Source organism: Ciconia boyciana, chromosome 3, assembly GCF_034638445.1.
Source record: "Ciconia boyciana chromosome 3, ASM3463844v1, whole genome shotgun sequence".
Taxonomy (NCBI): domain Eukaryota; kingdom Metazoa; phylum Chordata; class Aves; order Ciconiiformes; family Ciconiidae; genus Ciconia; species Ciconia boyciana.
The window spans coordinates 62,744,677-62,763,873 of NC_132936.1; the positions used below are offsets into that span (position 1 = coordinate 62,744,677).

General features: G+C 37.0%; 1 protein-coding gene across 8 annotated transcripts in view; it reads left to right on the forward strand.

The window, feature by feature from the left end:
• Positions 1 to 19,197, forward strand: part of AKAP7 (A-kinase anchoring protein 7) — a 93,004-nt gene that overhangs the window by 14,130 nt on the left and 59,677 nt on the right. For 7 of the 8 annotated variants that reach the window (XR_012041485.1, XM_072855862.1, XM_072855860.1 and 4 more), the window contains exons 5-6: positions 751 to 911; positions 14,657 to 14,769. Coding sequence is in view for 7 of the 8 variants with exons in the window: in XM_072855862.1 (XP_072711963.1) it covers positions 751 to 911; positions 14,657 to 14,769 (274 nt within the window). In the remaining variant the exon portion in view is untranslated. Of the gene's footprint in view, positions 1 to 750; positions 912 to 3,130; positions 8,796 to 14,656; positions 14,770 to 19,197 lie in introns of those variants that run through there. The other variant, XM_072855863.1, reaches the window with a different exon arrangement.

Below are 19,197 nucleotides of genomic sequence, written 5' to 3' on the forward strand. Positions count from 1 at the left end.
TTGTTTAGCATGTGAGTCACTTCAAGTGCAGGTCAAAACAAATATTTCATGTAATTGCACATGCACTTAATATGGCTAATTAAAATGATTATTACACGGTTACCAGGTTTGCTTCTGTTTCTTAAGTTACATGTAGATTATGTGTGCATGGTACATAAAGAAAGTAAGCTCTTAAAGAAAGTAAGCATCAATTTAGATAGTACTTCTTTTAATAACAGTTCTCAATGAGCTTAATAGTAATTTCCATTATCATTATATATATATAATGTTACTAACCTCTGTTTATAACATGAAGTAACACTTTGTAGTGACTTTGAATGAAGCAGACTCTGAGAGTGTTCAGTTGAGCTATCAGGAGGTGAAAAAAGTGAATTAATTTAAGAACGGAAAACCAAATGCTTCCGAGTCAGCATCTTATTTAAATGGGATGCATGGAGTGATAGAGACATTATCATCTGAATATCTAGTCACCTTGAGGACTGAGATAAACTCTTTTGAGGAATTACACCTGCTGCTAGGTCTGCCTTATTCCTTCTGTGGTTTTATAGCCAGGTGTATGAACCAGTTTACTTTTCTAAAATGGTAATAATAATACTGACTGCATTGATAGAAGGTAGTGCAAAAGTACCCGAGTAGGTAACAAATTGATACTAATAAAGCTTTGAGATTTTTGGATAGAATGATTAATAGCAATGTAAATAGTATTAATATATTTGACTTTCACATAGATATTTTCTTTCCTGTTGACAGAGCAGTCGGTGCTCTTTCAGACAGCAAGGATTTTGTAGAAGATCTCCTGAAAGGAAAAACCGTGGATTTGTCTTTTCAAGGAATTGATCACTTCAAAAATGAAGTTGGATTTGTGAAGTTGGTAGAAAATGATCATACAACTATACTTACGGAAATAGCAGGTACAACTTGTCAATCTACTTTAAGCGCTTTAAAGACTTTTTGACAACATAGATGAGAGTGGAGCACAAAGATAAGTTGGTGCTAATTTAGTCAACATTAATTTACTTTTAACAACTGCAAAGGCTACACGATGAATTTCCCAGCATAGTTCAAAAGGATATTAATGAATTACAGACAGTACTGTTCTCTGATATCTATTTAGTATATGTTAAAAATGTAATGCAGGTTTGTAGATGGATATAGAGACTCCATTCTACCTTGTTTTGGTCCAAGTACTGTCTGCTGTTTCTCAGCTGATACTTATACCCCTTTCAATTTGTATATTCATACTTACTGACTTTAAGAACTGTATCTTTGATGCATCTTACCTGACTTGCAGAGTTACATAGTTCTCTCCTTTGTGTTCATGCTGAGTAGAGCACTGAGAGACAGTGACATTCTTTCCTCTTCTGTGGTCTGAGGAGTCTTTAGGTTTTGTGTTTCCTGTATGTTATACATAGCACTCCTAAGTCTTAGTGAATTAACTGTAACTGACCACTCCCACATGTATAAGTGCATATATACACACACACACATATGTGTGTATATATATATATGTACTTTATATATATGCTTCCATTTATGTGTAAAGTAAAATCTGGACTTTCTCTACGCTCCTGGAGGATAAGGGGAATTCAGGAGAAGGATGTGACTCATCTGCCAGAGGAATGGTGTTGGATTCCATGCTGTGTTAGCCTGAAATTTATTTTGGAGCAGTTGTGGAACCAGTCTGTGGCTTGTTCAATCTTAATTGCCTTCCTTTAGCAATTAGGAAGTTACTGAAAGATACATACTATGGATGTGCACCCACATGTTCACTTCAAGAGCGAAACTCTCAGTTCTGTCTTAACAGTGGAACTAAGGCCACTGCCTTTGCCAGTAAAGGTAAAATGCATTCAAAGATACAGTTCACGTCAGTAGGAATATATAAATTAAAAGGAGTGTAAATATCAGCTGAGAAACAGCAGTCACTACCTAGACCAAAACAAGATAGAGTGGAGTTGTTTATCTGTCTGTGAATCTATACTTAAACTATGTTGTTTACAGATATTAAATAAAATTCTCAGAGAACAGTACTGTCTGTAATTCATTGGTGTCCTTTAAAACTATCCCGGCAATTCCAACTATTCCTTGGAAAGACTCTTTAAAAGAGTTTTTCAGTATTGATGAATTATCTTTTGTGCTCTGAGGAATGTGAGGTCACACCATTTTTTAATAGTGCAATAGCCCCTATAGGACATTTTGCAGAGTAGCAAAGACTTCTGCTGTCACGCTACCTCTTTTCAGTCCAGTACAGAGAAAAAATGGAAGAAGTCTTTATTAATATTTCTCTAGCAATTCATTAGTTTAATTTCTGAAGTGCCTTTAGAAAATGTTTAGTATTTTTTAACTTACATTTTAAAGAAAGGTTCAACAGAAGACTGTGAGCCTTCCAGCTTACCACATTGCTTATGCTGTTACTGGGCAATGCTTTATTATTTTAAGCAGTGCTCGATAGAGAAGTATTTCTAATGCTCAGTATGGTAGAAACTGAACAGTACTTACAGTTCCAGAGAATCTTTGGTTGTCAAATAATCCCGTAATTATTTCAAAGATTGAATCTACCAAGTATTTCTTCAGTCCTTTGGATGATATGCTTCCTCATCCTTGTCTTTGAGTTTGTCTTTAGATTTCTTTTAACGATGACAGAATATTGTATGTATGCTGTTTTAGAAACAGTGAGATAATTGATAAACTGTGTTCCCTTTCAATACCTCTTGTGAAAGGAGATGAATGGTTTCTGTGAGTGACAGTAACTTTTGATTTTGAGAAGTTTCTAGTTAATTAAGAACTCCAAAATAATTGAAGTTGCTAGACATGAAAAGCCAAATACCTTTTAACTACAGGAAATAAAGGAGTTTGTTATGAGTGATTTTCTACACATCTGTATTGGGTTTTTTGTGGCAAGGTTTTGGTAGTGGGAAGGTTACAGGGGTGGCTTCTGTGAGAAGCTGCTAGAAGCTTCCCCTGTGTCCGATAGAGCCGGCTCCAAGACAGACCCGCTGCTGGCCAAGGCTGAGCCAATCAGCGATGGTGGTAGCGGCTCTGGGATAATGTATTTAAGAAGGGGAAAAAACTACTGTGCAAAAACAGCAGCCAGAGAGAGGAGTGAGAATATGTGAGAGAAACAACTCTGCAGACACCCAGGTCAGTGAAGAAGGCAGGGGAGGAGGTGCTCCAGGTGCCGGCGCAGAGATTCCCCTGCAGTCCATGGTCAAGACCACGATGCGGCAGGCTGTCCCGCTGCAGCCCATGGCAGTTAAGGTGGAGCAGATATTCACCTGCAGCCCGTGGAGGACCCCACGCCAGAGCAGGTGGATGTGCCCGAAGGAGGCTGTGACCCTGTGGGAAGCCCATGCTGGAGGCTCCTGGCAGGACCTGTGGACCCATGGAGAGAGGAGCCCATGCTGGAGCAGGTTTGCTGGCAGGACTTGTGACCCTGTGGAAAGGACCCATGCCGGAGCAGTCTGTTCCTGAAGGACTGCACCCTGTGGAAAGGACCCGCACTGGAGCAGTTTGTGAAGAACTGCAGCCCGTGGGAAGGACTCACGTTGGAGACGTTCATGGAGGACTGTCTCCTATAAGAGGGACCCCATGCTGGAGCAGGGGAAGAGCGTGAGGAGTCCTCCCCCTGAGGAGGAAGGAGCAGCAGAGACAATGTGTGATGAACTGACTGCAACCCCCATTCCCCGTCCCCCTGTGCTGCTCGAGGGGAGGAGGTAGAGAAATTGGGAGTGAAGTTGAGCCTGGGAATAAAGGAGGGGTGGGGGGGAAGGTGTTTTAAGATTTGGTTTTATTTCTCATTATCCTACTCTGATATGATTGGCAATAAATTAAATTAATTTTCCCCAAGTCGAGTCTGTTTGGCCTGTGACCATAATTGGTGAGTGATCTTTCCCGGTGCTTATCTTGACCCATGAGCCTTTCATTATATTTTCTCTCCCCTGTCCAGCTGAGGAAGGAGAGTGATAGAGCGGCTTTGGTGGGCACCTGGTGTCCAGCCAGGGTCAACCCACCACAACATCTTAGACTAGTGAACCAGATTTTAATCAGAATTAGACCAGTGAAGACCAATTAGACCAATTAGACCAATTAGACCAGAGATCAGATTTTGACCTTTGTTTTTCAGTTTGACAGTCCTTCCTAGTAGACAAACTCAGTACAGTCAAATTTAGCAAACAAGCAAACCTATGTTTTCTTTGTAAAGCATAACTACTAATACTCACTGGTGAGCATTCTTTGCTTATATTAGAACTACAGCTGTATATTATTATTTTCACTTAACACTGCTGTTTAGTAAAAATGTTTCTTATTTCAGTGCTTACTTTTGCCAACCGAATGGATCATTTCTTGGCCTTAGGCCTGTTGTTCAGTCTCTAGACTTATACAATGATGTTTGTTTCATCTGGATCTAGTTCTGAAACAGGGTAGGGAGCTGAACATTACCAGAAGAAAATGGTAAAATGACTGAAAATGTTTAATGGGTATGACTTCAGGATATGCTATCTTAACATTTCTTAGTGACTGTCATAACCGTAACTTCTGAATTGCTGCTGATTTCAGAGTATTTTTTGTGCCTTCTTGGAAGTGCTAATATTATTTCATAATAAGTAACCTATAATTCATGAAAGCAAATTCAGTTTTTGTATTGATGCTTGTGCCAGAAAAAAAGTTTTTAGGCCTAATTATGTAACACTGAAGATTATACAAGTGTGTTTCAAAAGTTAGCTTGGTTACATATTAAATGAGTGGAAAGGCCAGGTATGAGTAGGAAGAACATGAATACACTAAATAGTTTCTATGTATGTCTTCATTAGGTTAAGTTGCAAAGAATTTAATGAAAGTAACCTGATAAAAATAGATAATTTCTTATTACACAGATGTCCTTCAGGGCAGTGCAATTTGCAATGTGAAATAATATTAAACAAAAGAATCCATGTGCTCTTCAGAACTGAAGAGGTAAACAAGAGAGTCATTAGGATCCTCCCCCCTTTCCCCAAGCATATCACATGTATAATTCCTTTAATGTAAGAGTACGCTTACAGAGTTAATTGCAATGCAGTGTAGTTTGCATGCAGTTTTTACAAAACATTAGCAGACCTCTAAGTGCCAAACCTCCTACTGAAGGTGTTGCATTTTGGGGAAAAGACCACATACTACTTTCTGGGCTGTACTTGACACAATACATATCCCTTCTAATGTAAAGAATCATATTAGCAGAAATGTGCCGTTGAGTTTATTTTCTGTAACACATTTCATATATTAATTCAAAACAGGCTGTATGTCAAAATTAGGCCTAGTATTCCTGCTCTGTGGATAGTATCCTGACTACACAATTTTAGAGAGACAGCTGCAAGAGAAAATATTGGAAACTCTTTTCTGCTGGGCTGCTATTGTCAGGATCTGTGTGAAGATTGCTATCAGCTCTTCATATATAGTGCTGTGAGGTTATATATGTTTGACAGAAATTAATTGTCATAAGTTTATTCTGGCTCCTAGTACAGCTTGCCTGTGATACAACTTGTGTCCCTAGAAAACTGTGTTTTTGAAACTGAAGCTGGCAGGAAAAAAAAAAAGGCAGTATTCCCTGCAGGATGTTAATCATTCTGTTGCTTTCCATGGAACAGTAAAGAGAGATCACTTCTGTAGCTGGTTTGATTTTTGGCAAGACCTGAGTTTAGTTTATTACAGAATTAGTGTTTTGCTATTTCAAGATTATGTTTGGTTTCTGCTATGCTCTAAGGTGAATTTTGACTTCATGTGTTATTTTGTGTTCTACATGGATCTTGAAGGAGAAATATTGATAACACAAACAATAGAAAATATATGAAGTTAAATTAGCTTCTTGTAAGAGCCCATTTAGTTCCATAAATTATATGGAAATTTGTTTGATACCAGTAACGTCTGAATGTGGTACAGCGTTGTAACGGTAAGCGTGTGTCTGCTAATGCCAATGTAAATGTAAATTTGCCAGAGACAAAAGTTGAGGAAAAGCAGAGCTAATATGGGTCTTCTGTTTGTTGTGATTTGCTAGTTATTTCCCAACAATCCATTACAGACATTAGTATCGTATAATTATCTACCAGGAATAGTGTTAAACTGTTAGGACAGAAATTTGAGGAGTATTTTAATCACTCTTTGTCCAAGTCTTTTTAGAAATCCTGAGATAAAAGTGATGTATACACTTACAGTGTTTTTTAAAAAACTCTTCATTTCATGTGCTTTGCTACACTACAGAACATTTGAAGTACTAAGTGAATTTGGAAAAGGTAATGAATTGTTTGGCTTTGATTTTCATTTTGATAATTATATTGTAAATGCTATTTGAAGCTGATAAAAGTGAATCAGTGAATCCTGTTTTTTACCTGTGAGATTTGCAGATTTTGGTTTTATGGATGGTCTGACCATCAGAGGGAGCTTGTATTTCATGAACAAAAAAGTTACTCTTCTGTTTATGCAGATAACTATTTCATTTGCTTTTGGTCCTTTGTTTTTTAAGAAATGTTGATTTGTTGGGTTAAATATTTTAATACAGCTAGGACTGCATTAGACAGACATGTAGTACACCAAACTAGTCATTTCCTTTAACTTCAGTTTTCTAAAAATGACATTTAGCCTAATCTCACTAAATTGATTTTCCTAACAGTCCGTACTAGAGAGAGAGAAATGGAAGGTGAGTCATACTGCCCATCTTCTTCTCTAGGTACATTACAGCTTTACTCAAGCATAAGATGTCATTGCCACCGTACCAAAGCAGTCCATCCCCTTTTGTTGTGCTGGGGATTTGTGCAGCCACATGATTAATTCAACTGTGGTTAAATTAACGTTTTTACCTTTGCCAGCTAATTTGTAACCTATTCAGTTTGCCAGTGCTGTTTACTGTACAGCTACATGACTGTTGGCACAAAAGATAGGAGCAGTGGCAGGCATGGGGCTGGAGAGGAACAGTCTGTTTTGGCAAGGATGGTGGTTTATGAGCTTCTTTAAAGGTTATGAAACCACACATTTAGCAACTATTTTAGGGTGAGTTACAGTGCCCTGACTTCAGAGAGCCTAGAGAAATAGTTTTGAGTTAATTTAGTTCACTTTAGTTCCAGATGGCTGGAGCTAAGATAAATGAATTTTGCCTCTTGTCAGTTATTCTTAAGTCATTTCACATGGTAGAAAAATTGAGAACTCAAAACTGGTGTAATTTTCCATTAAAACAACTGATTTGTGTGAAGTGAACAAAAAGCTGCTAGTCCAAATCTGTAACAGTTGCATTGAAAATGTACTGCTGTGACATGTTAGATTTTCTTCTAGTCCATGTGCCATTAGTTATAGTTCCTACTAATGTGTGTAGCAGAACTTTACTGGGATGTGTAGGAACTTGGCTCATCCACAGCAAGAAGAGAAGCATGCTCTAAAGTTGAAAGTGGCAGTGTTCTGCTGTCTCAAGAATATAATTATCTGTGGCAGCAAATATATATATATATATATATATGCTGTATTGTGTGATTAATATAACCAGCAGAAAAAAAATCCAACAATTTTTTTGTTGATTTCATTACAAGAGCCAAGACACCTACTTGCTGATAGTACTTACATCAAGGACTGATTCCAATAGACCTGAGAGTTGTTCACGCCGTTTGATACTACGTAGTTTCCTGCATGCAACCTTTTTTAGTTCAGCTTTGTGCTACATGACAGTTTTCTTCAGTTTAGGCCCCTTGACTAGCCAAATGCTGACAACGGGCAAACATTTTAGTGAAAATAAACAGTTACTATTAAGGCCTAGGATAACACCAGTTAGTTTTACGAGGTTGTGCTTCTAGCAGGTAATAGTTATTAAATACAGTTTGCTCTGGAGCTCAATATTTATTGCATGGGAATATTAAATGCTGTGCTATTGCCACATCTCTTAGCTCACCTTTTCTGTGTGCCCCATGACAAGTAGAAGAGGCTAAAGTAGATATGCAAGAGCAGTAGGCTGGGACAGGGGCCTGGCTTTGGAGCACTGTATTGCAGTGCCTCTCCTGCCCTTTGACTCTACTACTCTTCATGCAGGGTCTTAAAATTTTGATCAACTGTATGGAAGGAGTCAGAAAGAATGGAAAAAATATTTTCGATTTGCTAAGAAAAATGTGATTTGACTGTATAATGGCATTTTCAGCAAGGTACAGAGAGGGCAGATACAAGGGGAGGAATAAGGGTTTTATAGAAAGGAAGTCGTTGTAGCAGGAATAAGTAGAGGATCTGTTTGTAAGGCAAGGAGAAAGTAAATCTTACAGGAGGATTTTGGCATTTACAGACCAGGTAATCTCTAATTTGCTGTTGTGTAGTAAGGAGGGACTGGAAGCAAAGTTTTAAATTGTTGCAAGGAATTTATTCAATTAGTAGGGAGACTGAAATATCTTCAGTGTGTCATAGTATTTTATCTTTGCACCTTGATGTTTATTACCGTTTTTATTCTCACTGTGTCTGTGTATGTGAAATATATAAAACAAACTAGCCATGTGCATGCCTGGCTCTGAATCTGCCATTTAATTTCTCCTTGATTGTTTGAGATGCTTTTAATTGTTAACATCCCTCTGTACAGAACACATACGATGATCTGATTAAAGGCCACTGAGCACTGCTATATTATTTAATGAAACTGGATGTGCTGTTCACTATGTTCATTGCCTTCGTTCCTCTAGAACACCTATTAGTGATCTCCGCATTTGTTCCTTAATGCTAAAAATGTAAAGTATGGTTCTCTGAAAGCAACGACAGCAAATGCGTTTAGATTTTCATTTACATTCCTCTTCATATTGTGCTGCCAAACACTGAATAACAATTACTCTGATAAATACCTCATTAAAATGAAGCAATAAGATATGGTTTTTGTGGTTTAAAAGAAGGTACTCTCACCCACTTCTTTTTGTGATCGTGACAAACTTTTAGGAAGTATTGGAACAGATTAAAGCCAGTAAAAGAACTGAGTTCCATCAAGAAGTCCTACCTAAGTTTCTGTTTCAGTCTAGCACTTCGAGCCTTCACATTATCATTGTTTGTCTTGTAAGGCTTACCTTATATATTGGTATCTGTGCACAAAGTCGAGGTTGCTTGGTACCGCTGCTCCTTGGATCCTTCTTTATGAATGAGCACATCTTTCTTCTATGTATGTGTATGGCGATGCAGAGAAACAGAACAACCTGTGCATGCTGCTGATACTGTTTGCAGTAACCATATAGCTCACTGATACATGATCGTGGTATGGTACAGTGACAACTCACTGTAGAAAAGCCAAAGTAATACATACCCAAGTAGCAGTGGAAGAGCCATTGGGAAATTGGCTTGACTCTTGTTTACCTTTTGGCACAGTGTAAAGCTGACTATTTGCAGAGAAATGCTAGTACTGATGGGGAGAAAAAATAGCCACTCTTCATATGGAGACATGAGAAGCAAAAGCTTTCCTTTTCTTATGTCTCAGAGATAAAAATCACCAGCACATGAGGTGGTGACTGACCCTGATTTAGCCACCATTTTTTTTCATCACAGATTGGGGATTGCTGAGGTGTTCAGGAGTCAGTAGTTTTTGTCAGGTGGCAGCCAGGGACAGTCCTCAGGCTGATACTATCATTGATAATGGTCTTAATGGTAGGATGGTAGAGAGTTTGGTGCTTGATGCAGCCTTTGATTATGTATTACAAGCATAATGATATGTAAAATAATTTTTTTAAAGTCATGGTGCTGACCTCTGGTGACATACAGTTGCTGTTGTAATAAATATTAGCATCTGAAATAGATGGTTTTGAGTTCTTCAGTGGCTTGGAAATTGGGTCTTGTAAGGCTTTGTGAGTGCATTAAGCTCGGTGCTATTAGGAAAGGAAGGATGACCAGAAGAGCTTCTTTGTAAAACCCAAGCTTCTGCCAACTGATAGCCACCAGAATACTCTTAAAAAACAACTAAGAACTTACAAATTTTAACATGACTTAACATGATTGTTATAATTGTAAGTTATCTATGCTTAGCTTTTCTTCAGCTCCAAGTGTAAAGTAAAAAATTTTTCAATAAAGAGACAGAATACTGTTTCTAAATTCGAAACGTTTTAATTGAGGAAATGTGGTTTAGAGACAAGCAGAAATTAATAGACTGGAAGAAAATGTACATATGTAGCAGTTTTCTCTATCTAATGAAATCCTGGAAAAGAAGATGGCCATTTGCATTACGGAATATGGATCCATGTGCAATTTTTTAATGAATCATTCTGTATTGATCTAGCTGTCGAATTTTTGAGCCTTTCCAGTATATGGCAGTGCTGAGTAAGTTTCATATATCACATTTCAAGTTTAATTATGGGGAAACAGTTGTCTAATGGATTCAGCCACATCCAGTGTAAGAGAGGCAGATGACATTCAGTAATTTTGACATTATAAAAGTAAGGTACAACATGGTATTGCAGAGTTCTACAAATTGCATGAAAGACGGTCTGAAAGCTGTCCAAAAATTTGTTCCAGGAAGTCATTGAGCTTGTAAAAATAGCCTTAACTTTTCCAGGGTATACTTTGAAGCTGCAAACATTGGTCAGCCTGAGACTGGCTGACATTTTTTGGCCACAAAAATGATCAGAGGGATGGAATGCCTCTCCTGTAGGAAAGGCTGAGAGAGTTGGGGTTGTTCAGCCTGGAGAAGAGAAGGCTCCAGGGACACCTTATTGCGGCCTTTCCGTACTTAAAGGGGGCTTGTAAGAAAGACAGGGACAAACTTTTTAGCAGGGCCTGTTGTGATAGGAGAAGGGGTAATGGTTTTAAATGAAAGGAGGGTAGATTCAGGCTAGATATAAGGAAGAAATTTTTTAAATGAGCGTGGTGAAACAGTGGAACAGGTTGCCCAGAGAGGTGGTAGATGCCCCATCCCTGGAAACATTCAAGGTCAGGTTGGACGGGGCTCTGAGCAACCTGATCTAGTTGCAGATGTCCCTGCTCATTGCAGGGGGGTTGGACTAGATGGCCTGTAAAGGTCCCTTACAACCCAAACCATTCTGTGATTCTAATAAGGGAAAACACAGATCTTGTTTGATTTTTCAGTCTAGCTAGTAATGTTGATGTCTGGGGGAAGGATGGCAGATCCTCATTTAAGACCCATGGGCATTGTCTGTCTACCGTTCTTGTCACTGGCCTCTAATTTCTCAGTTCAGGCAATCCTCATCATAAACTTTAACCTTCATGTACTTGCTCAGTCTTTAAATCCACTTCCATGCTGTCCCATAAGCCTGGAACTTTCTCTTGCCCACAGCATCCATGCTTCCTTCCTCATTTCTTTTAAAACCCTTCTTGTGGCCGCTTCTTCAAAGAGCTCCATGGATATTAATAGCATTACATTATCTTCTAACCTTCCTGTGCTCTCAGAAAAACATTTCCCTTTGTTTCTTTTTTTTCCCCTCCATCTACTCAGATTTCTTTCTATTTTCATTATCTTTGAAGAAGGAAACATTGTGCTAATTATGTTTGTAAGTCACCTTAACCAGTAAAATGTCACGCTTTCCCCAAGTGTCAAATACTGCAAAACTGGGGCTATCTGTAGTACCAGCAAATGTGGCCAATCTCTTGAGCCTGAGATGTTTAATAACAGTCTATGCCATGACATAACTCTGTGAGAAGTTTGATCACCATGAAGACATGTGTGGACACACACACATACACACATGTAAATCTATTCAATTTAAAACTGCAATCTCTCTGAAGTTATGCTTGCTTTCCTCTGGCCCAGTTTTTCATTATGTTTTTTCTTGATTAGAATTGCCAGGTATGAAAAAAAGATGAATTTAGAAAGATAAATAGAAGCAGATATTGAACAAAGCTCTTTAGCACAAAATGGAGACACGCAGGCTATGTGGTTGCTGCTCAGCAGTGTAAAGTGTAGGTGCCCTACTGTCCCACTGTAACACACGTTTATAGTGCCATATGATGAGGCTACCCTGTTGAAAACATTGGGCTTAAAATCCTGTGATCAGATGCACGTTGGCAAACCACTGGTCTGACACTAAGCTCTTAGTGCAGTTAGGGGGACACCCTTAGAGGTGCAAATCTTCACCAGCACAGATTTTAATTGCAGAATGGGAGGTATGACACTGCTTGGCATAAGACATGATGGCAGAAAGACTTTGAGCTTTTAGGGGAGAAAAAAGACTACAATCCACGACACTGAGTCAGAATATCACAGAGTAGTGTAAACCTGGTTTTGGTAAGACTAATCCTTTGCTGGAAAATCAAAGTCAATGAGTCCCCAAATGATGCAGTTCAGAGAACCAAACAAAGGAACCAGAAAATGGCTTTGTAACAGATAATTTCAGTTTCAAATAAATGTAACATTTTATTAGCTTACTAACATCATAAAATAAGCAGGCTTGTTGGAAATACATGGAATGCATGGAAATACATGCACACCATAACTAAATGACTTAATTTGAACTTCCATATCTCAGTTTGAAGAAGCAGCAAACATTTATTTGTAGTCTTCGGTTTTGATATGTTAATCTGTTCTTCAGCAGCATTTGTGTGCACAGCTGCACAATAGCTTAGTGGGGGTTCAGTGTAAATTTAGAAATGTTTCCCGCAGACACAATTTAAAATAATACAAGTAGGTAAGCTGTACTTGTGTATAGATACATAGCTGTAGATATATAGTAGGTCTGTAGATCTAGATACATAGTTCTATATAGCAGTTATGCTTGTATATACATATATACATACATGGGTCGGGGGAGGAGAGAGAGAGAATGGGCACAAACTGAAACACAGGAGGGTCCCTCTGAACATCAGGAAACACTCCTTTACTGTAAGGGCGACCGAGCATTGGCACAGGTTGCCCAGAGAGGTTGTGGAGTCTCCCTCCTTGGAGGCGTGCAAAACTCATCCAGACATAGTCCTGGGCGACCAGCTCTAGGTGGCCCTGCTTGAGTAGGGAGGTTGGACCAGATGACCTCTGGAGGTCCCTTCCCAGCTCAACCGTTCTGGTAGGTTATTTTCAGCATCTGTCATAGTAATATGACTCCTATTACCATTGTGTAAATGCTTCACAAGTGTTAATCCAGTTATCCTTTCAGCATCCTGTGAGTTTGAATAAAAGGTGGGCAATTCTTTTTTGTAAAATGCATCAGCATCTTATAAGTGGGGAGTGAAGGTTGAAAGAGAATTTTTAAGTGGGCCTGTTTAAGAGATGGCATTTGGGTCTTTGATTTCCTTGGCTTCTTTCAAAATCCCAACTTTAGTTGCATAGACTGTGGAGCCTAAGGTTATAAATCATATGCAGCAGAGAAAGAGAAGTGAATTTTGATCTCCAGGTCCCAAGTGAACATTCTGAGCTTCTTCTAGAACTTTTCTGTTGGAAAGTAATGCACAAACTTAAGTGTGATTTCAAAGTAGCTCACTTAAATAGTTACAATAGAAAACAAAAAGCAGTAAGAGTAAGGTTTCTGGAATGACACGTTAGAGGAGCGTGAACTGGCAGACTTATGCTAGCCAGCTTTATATGCCTATATTCCTCTTCCTTGGGCCTTCCCTATTTTTTTTCAGCCAGCTGTGCTGTTTGCTTCCCAGTGTAATGCATTTTCTTCCAGGTGGGAGAATAAAGCACTGGATCTTTCTGTTACAGCTGAGCTATCATCTCAAAAAATAATACACTTAAATGCAAATACATCGTTATGGTAAGGGTTCATTAAATTCATGAGATAGGATTGATTTTATTTTTTCCCCCTGTTTTGATTTTAGTTCAAGGATAGCATGAGTCAGCTGGACCTACAGCTAATGAAAAATTGGAAGTTGTATTTGCAAAGGCAAAAAAAAAGATATTGCAGTTTTTCAGTAATAGAAATATTCTACTTACTGGTATTATTTTTGCCAGAGGTTTTATCAATTTTATCTAAACTTTTTTTCAAAATTATAACAGAAACTTTTCATTTAAAGTATTTCAGCTAAAAGAAATATGGAACATAATTCAAAAGTTATACTGAAATTTATTTCCAAGAAATGAAACATTACATTGGGCAGGTGAGTTGGGAAATAGTAAACTAGGTCAGTGTAGTAGAGTTGCTTTGGCATGGGCTGTAGACAGATAAAAGTGTACATTAAAAACAGAAAGTTGGCTTGGAAGGCAACAGTGAAGCTTAAAAAAACAAACAAAAATCATCAGCATACCTGATATGTTCTCTAATTCTGCCATGTAAATCCAGTGCCAGAATTTACAGCTTTCAGTGTCAGATTTCCTTTGGTCTGAGTGGGAGGTTACCCAAATACAGATAATAGAACTCACCACAGGACAGTGTTTTTGAAGAGAGACAATTCTGTTGCATACTCAGAGTTTTCCTGAAGTTTCCAAAACTCTTCCAGTGAGAGTAACTCCTGAACAGTTCTAATGTCAAGTTCCTATTTTGATAGCAACAGCAGACAGTATGGACAGCTTTCTAATTGCCATTATTTTAGTAAAGCCAAATTTGTGACCCATATTAACTGCAAATATAAGACTATTTTCACATGAAATAATAGGTACCTTTGAAGTTAACTAGGAATCTCTCTGTCTTTTAGTACTCATCATCTTGTTTTTTCCATGTGGAGCAGCTGTGACTCATATCAGTAGAAAGCACCTTTTTAATCATTCTATCATGTAATATCTTTGTACCTCTACATTTTTCTCCCCGTTCAGAGACTATGAAAAAGATATTTCAAGAAAAGGGCATCTTGGCAGGAGAAGAAAGAGCTTTTAAACCACATCTGACCTTCATGAAGTTGTCAAAATCAACACAGCTACGTAAGCAGGTGAGCTCACATTTCACATAGCCCAGCAGCAATCTAGAAAGTTTAATTTGGAGACAAACAAAGGAGTTGCTTATGCTATAGCATCCTACTTTCTACTTTGTAACCAGCTGAAGAGGTAAGACTTGAAAATACTGATTTTTTTAGAAAAAGCAATGACTACATCTACCATATAAACAGTAGTCCTGTACTGTACTTTAAGTTTCCACTCTTGATATTCTCAGTACAGTAATATCATGGTCTATTTTCTTTTGTGAAACTATGCAAGACCAAAGGATGAAAGTACTTGTTCAAAATTACAGCATTATTATTAGGGTGTAGATTGTATGCATGCTGTTTGTTTGGATAGTTTTGTTTTGTTACTGTATAGGAGAAAATAAGCATATCAACAGTGGAATTTATATTTGGATTATGCATAATATGCACTGTCAGTTCCCTCTATTGAATATGCTTTGGTGAATTTCAGAGTAGGGATGAAACACATCTTCTATATTCTGTCTTGCAGGCAGTTACTTCTTGCCTATTTATTAGCTTTTTTGACCAAATATACAAATACATAAAAGTAGGTTATAACTGATGATTATAGTTATAACTGATAGTTATAACTATTTATAACTATAAATATATAGAAGCAATACTAGTATATCTAGTTTTTTACTTCATACTAATTTAACAGTCATATTGTATTATTTAACATAAGGTATATCTCCATAAAATTTTTTTGCTGACATTGTATAGAATGTTTTACATGATCCTTTAACATTGACCAGGAAAGTAATTTTCAGAAAAAAATATTTTTTAAATAAGAATTAAAGTACATCATACAAATATTTTAAGTTGATTTTTTTCCTTAATAATAAGCATTAAAGAAAAATACTTTAACATTTCATTAGAAATAACTCTAAAAATGCTGAAGGTGCACATTTTAATTAAGTATTATTGTCATATCAGTTGAAAGAAGGCAGTGAAATTTGAGATACATCAAGAAACTTCAAGGGCACACATACTCGCTCTGAAACAGAGTTAAAGACTTGTCTGCAGGTGGTAGGTGGTATATTATAGCTATTAAATTTGTAAGCTCACATAAGCTTTTGCTTGTATTAACAGTTGTTTTTTAAAACGCTCATTTTAAAAGTCTACAGCTCTTCTAGAATATCAGCTGTTCAGTAATGTAACTGTTTGGTTAAAACATCTGAGACAGTCAGGGTGGGGTTTTTGCCATCTGTTTTTTGGTTGCTTTTTGGCTGGTCATTTGTTTTGTTTACATTTATCCACCTTGCATGAACTAGCCAGGATGCATACTTTCTGTGTTCTGATATTCACTGCTGCTGAGAGAACCAGGTCAATGTCATTCCAAATCATCTTCCTTAGTCCTCCATAATGCTGGATAATGCAGATGATATTCTGAAGATACACTGTATAGAAAGATACTATGTATTAAAAACCTGTAAATTATTTTATCAGGAATTTTCTCTGTCAATCCACTGTCAGGCATAAGCATCAGTCTTTACTGTCATTTTTTGTTTCATTGTGTGTGTGTATTTAGTGAGATAGTTTCATGCATTTACTGAAAACAATAAATAAAAACATGAAACATAAAAAGAATAACTATTTAGTAGTATGTTTTAATATAATATTTAATTGCATTTTCAGATCATACAACAGTATGAAAAACAAGAAAGGGGGAGTGGATAAAGATTACATGAGAAAGCATATAAAAGAGCAAATAGAACTAAAGTAGTTGAGTATAGTTCACAGCTATAGCTTTATCATTGTATTTTTTTAAATGTAAGTTTCCTTATTTTAAGTGATACTCTGGTAAGCCACTCTCCTCATGACATCTAAATTCCACCAAAGTTATCTTTTGGGGGAAAAAAAAGAAAAAATCTGTTTTTCAAGCCTTAATATAGCTACAGGCATTTTTGAAATGCATATATTCTGAAAAGATTTTAACTTTCCCAAATCGTTGCTGATATTTACAAAGCAAAGAGTTTCAGAATTCAAAATTAATAAAGATCTCAAGAAATCAGCTTTTCACTTTGAGGGTACAGCATTAAGCTAAAAATGGTAAATGCAAAAAACTTGGAAACAGACATTAATAAAGGATAAAAATGTGAGATAAAGTGGGTTAGAAAAGAGCTATCTGGGTTAATGTACCCCCTTCAGCTTCTCAGGTTAAAGAACTTATTTACCTACTCAGAAGTGGGAGCAACTCATTCTTCGTGGTTAGTTGGACAATTCTGAGATCAAATGTGCCACTGAAAACTTACCCAAACTAAGGAGGTACAGTGTGCCTCTAGGTGTCCTTGTGGAAGGAGATAAAGGGATATAATTTACTTGCACATGTTTACCTATTTCCACAATTGATTGTTTGAATTATAAGAATCTTGGGTTAGTATCATTATCTTCTATACAAAGAACCTAATGAAACACAATGAAAGAAGCAACTGGAGTTTTGCACTTGAAGATAACATTTCTATTCCTGCTTCCCTCCCTAGCCTGCTATGTTGCCACAGGTCAGTCACAACCCCTCTGCTTTTCATTCGTCCAGACTGCTGTTTATTTCAGGGCCTGTTGTGAGGCACCCTTGATAAATGCTGTACGACATTTGGAGATCCTCTGATACCTAGTGCTGCCAGAACTGCAAATACTGTGAAATGGATTTCATAACTAAAAGATGACTGACAGCTAAATTGCTCTGATGGCATCTGCTTAATTAGTAAGGAGTATATCCTTAGCCTAGACAGTGGCTGACAAGAAAAAAAAGCCAAAAATATAATTTATGAATATTTAATATATTATATTCTTCTGTACAGTATATCTTTAGAATGCTATATGTATAATTAGTAAAAGAGAATATATTAGTGAGAAAAATCCATTTGTATTTACAACACTTGCAAGTGTTGTACAAGGCCTGATTCACTGTTACCATTCAACTCCAATGGTAACATCGTCAAGATGCTAGATATTATTTTCCAGACAGTATAATTATGATTGCACTGGAAGTAGCAGTAACTGCATGATTCAGTAATTTATTTTTGTATTTTTTAATGTAAATTATGTTAAACTTCTGCCACTATCCTAGTTTCATATAGAGATAACATAAGGAACTTATTTTGTAATACTACTAATAATACTTTCTTCATCATAAAGGAGAAAATTCCACACTGAATCAAACCCAAAGCAGTGTCTCCAAATTCAGATATTTTTGATCTGCACTCACATTCATCTTTTTGCTATGTTCAGGTAGACATACCAGATAAGATGTTTAATACTGATAATTATGAAGGTAATTACTTTTTTCTCATGTAAATTTTCTCTCAATTTATGTGACATTAATATTTTTGGCTTCTTGAAATCAAATATAGCTGAAGAGAGATGTAGTATATCTGCTGATGTCTTTTATTAGCCATACTGTAAGCAATTACAGCAAGTTTTGGCAGTCAGACAATGAGCTATCTAATGTTTCTTCTGTCTTATTTACATAAGGAATCTCAGGCACTTATCTCGTTGCAGGAAAGGTTATTACTTCTATAGTACTTACATATCATGTCTCCTGCTTCATTAATCTGTTAATGAATTTTTGTTGCATACGTCTAATACTGTGTTCAGTGAAGATCGTCTGCATGACAAGAGAAGTGAAAGGGAATCCTCCCCTTCTGGTATTATTCCTTTAATGTTAAGTCGTACTCAATACTCGAAAATAGAATATAAAACATGAATTTCTGTCTTACATCCCTAGTATAGTTTTCAGTTTCCTAGATTTGTAATTTTGCTTTTATTTATACCCATATGGCATAGATACATAGTCGTACCATATAGAACCTTATGAGAAGAGAATGATTCTCAGTAAAACCAAAGCACTTCCTCTGTTTATCAATCCCCACTGATTCTGACCTCCAGAATTCTTTTTATAATAAATCCTGGGATCTCTGGCATTTTGGACAGAAATGTTGGTATAAGAAAAGCTGCAGAGCTCATTAAGTCCCTCTGCATTTCCATTTATCAGCCTCTACATCAGTGGTTTGTATTGTGTCAACTGTTGCTTGCTGATATGGGAGTCTGAGGCACATACTTATTTGGAATCTTTGATGCTGATCCTAAAATGGCTGAAATGATCACGTTGGCACAATACAAAATAATAAGCACTTTGCTTTCACAATCTTATGAGACCAGCAGAAATGTTTTGTGATTTTTCTACAGTATTTTTTTAATCTGAAGATCTAACAACAGGGGCAGAAAATGCACAAACCGGGTGACCCAATAACTGGAAGAGGTTCTTGAATTCTCTTCTTTCGGTCTTCCTGCTTTCATATCATACACCATATTGCAGAAATATGTAAATACAGTACTTGTTTTAAACAAGAAGAAGAAAGGACATAACTATAGACAGTTTGTTACAAGCTAAATGTAGTGTGAGGTGTTAGTCAT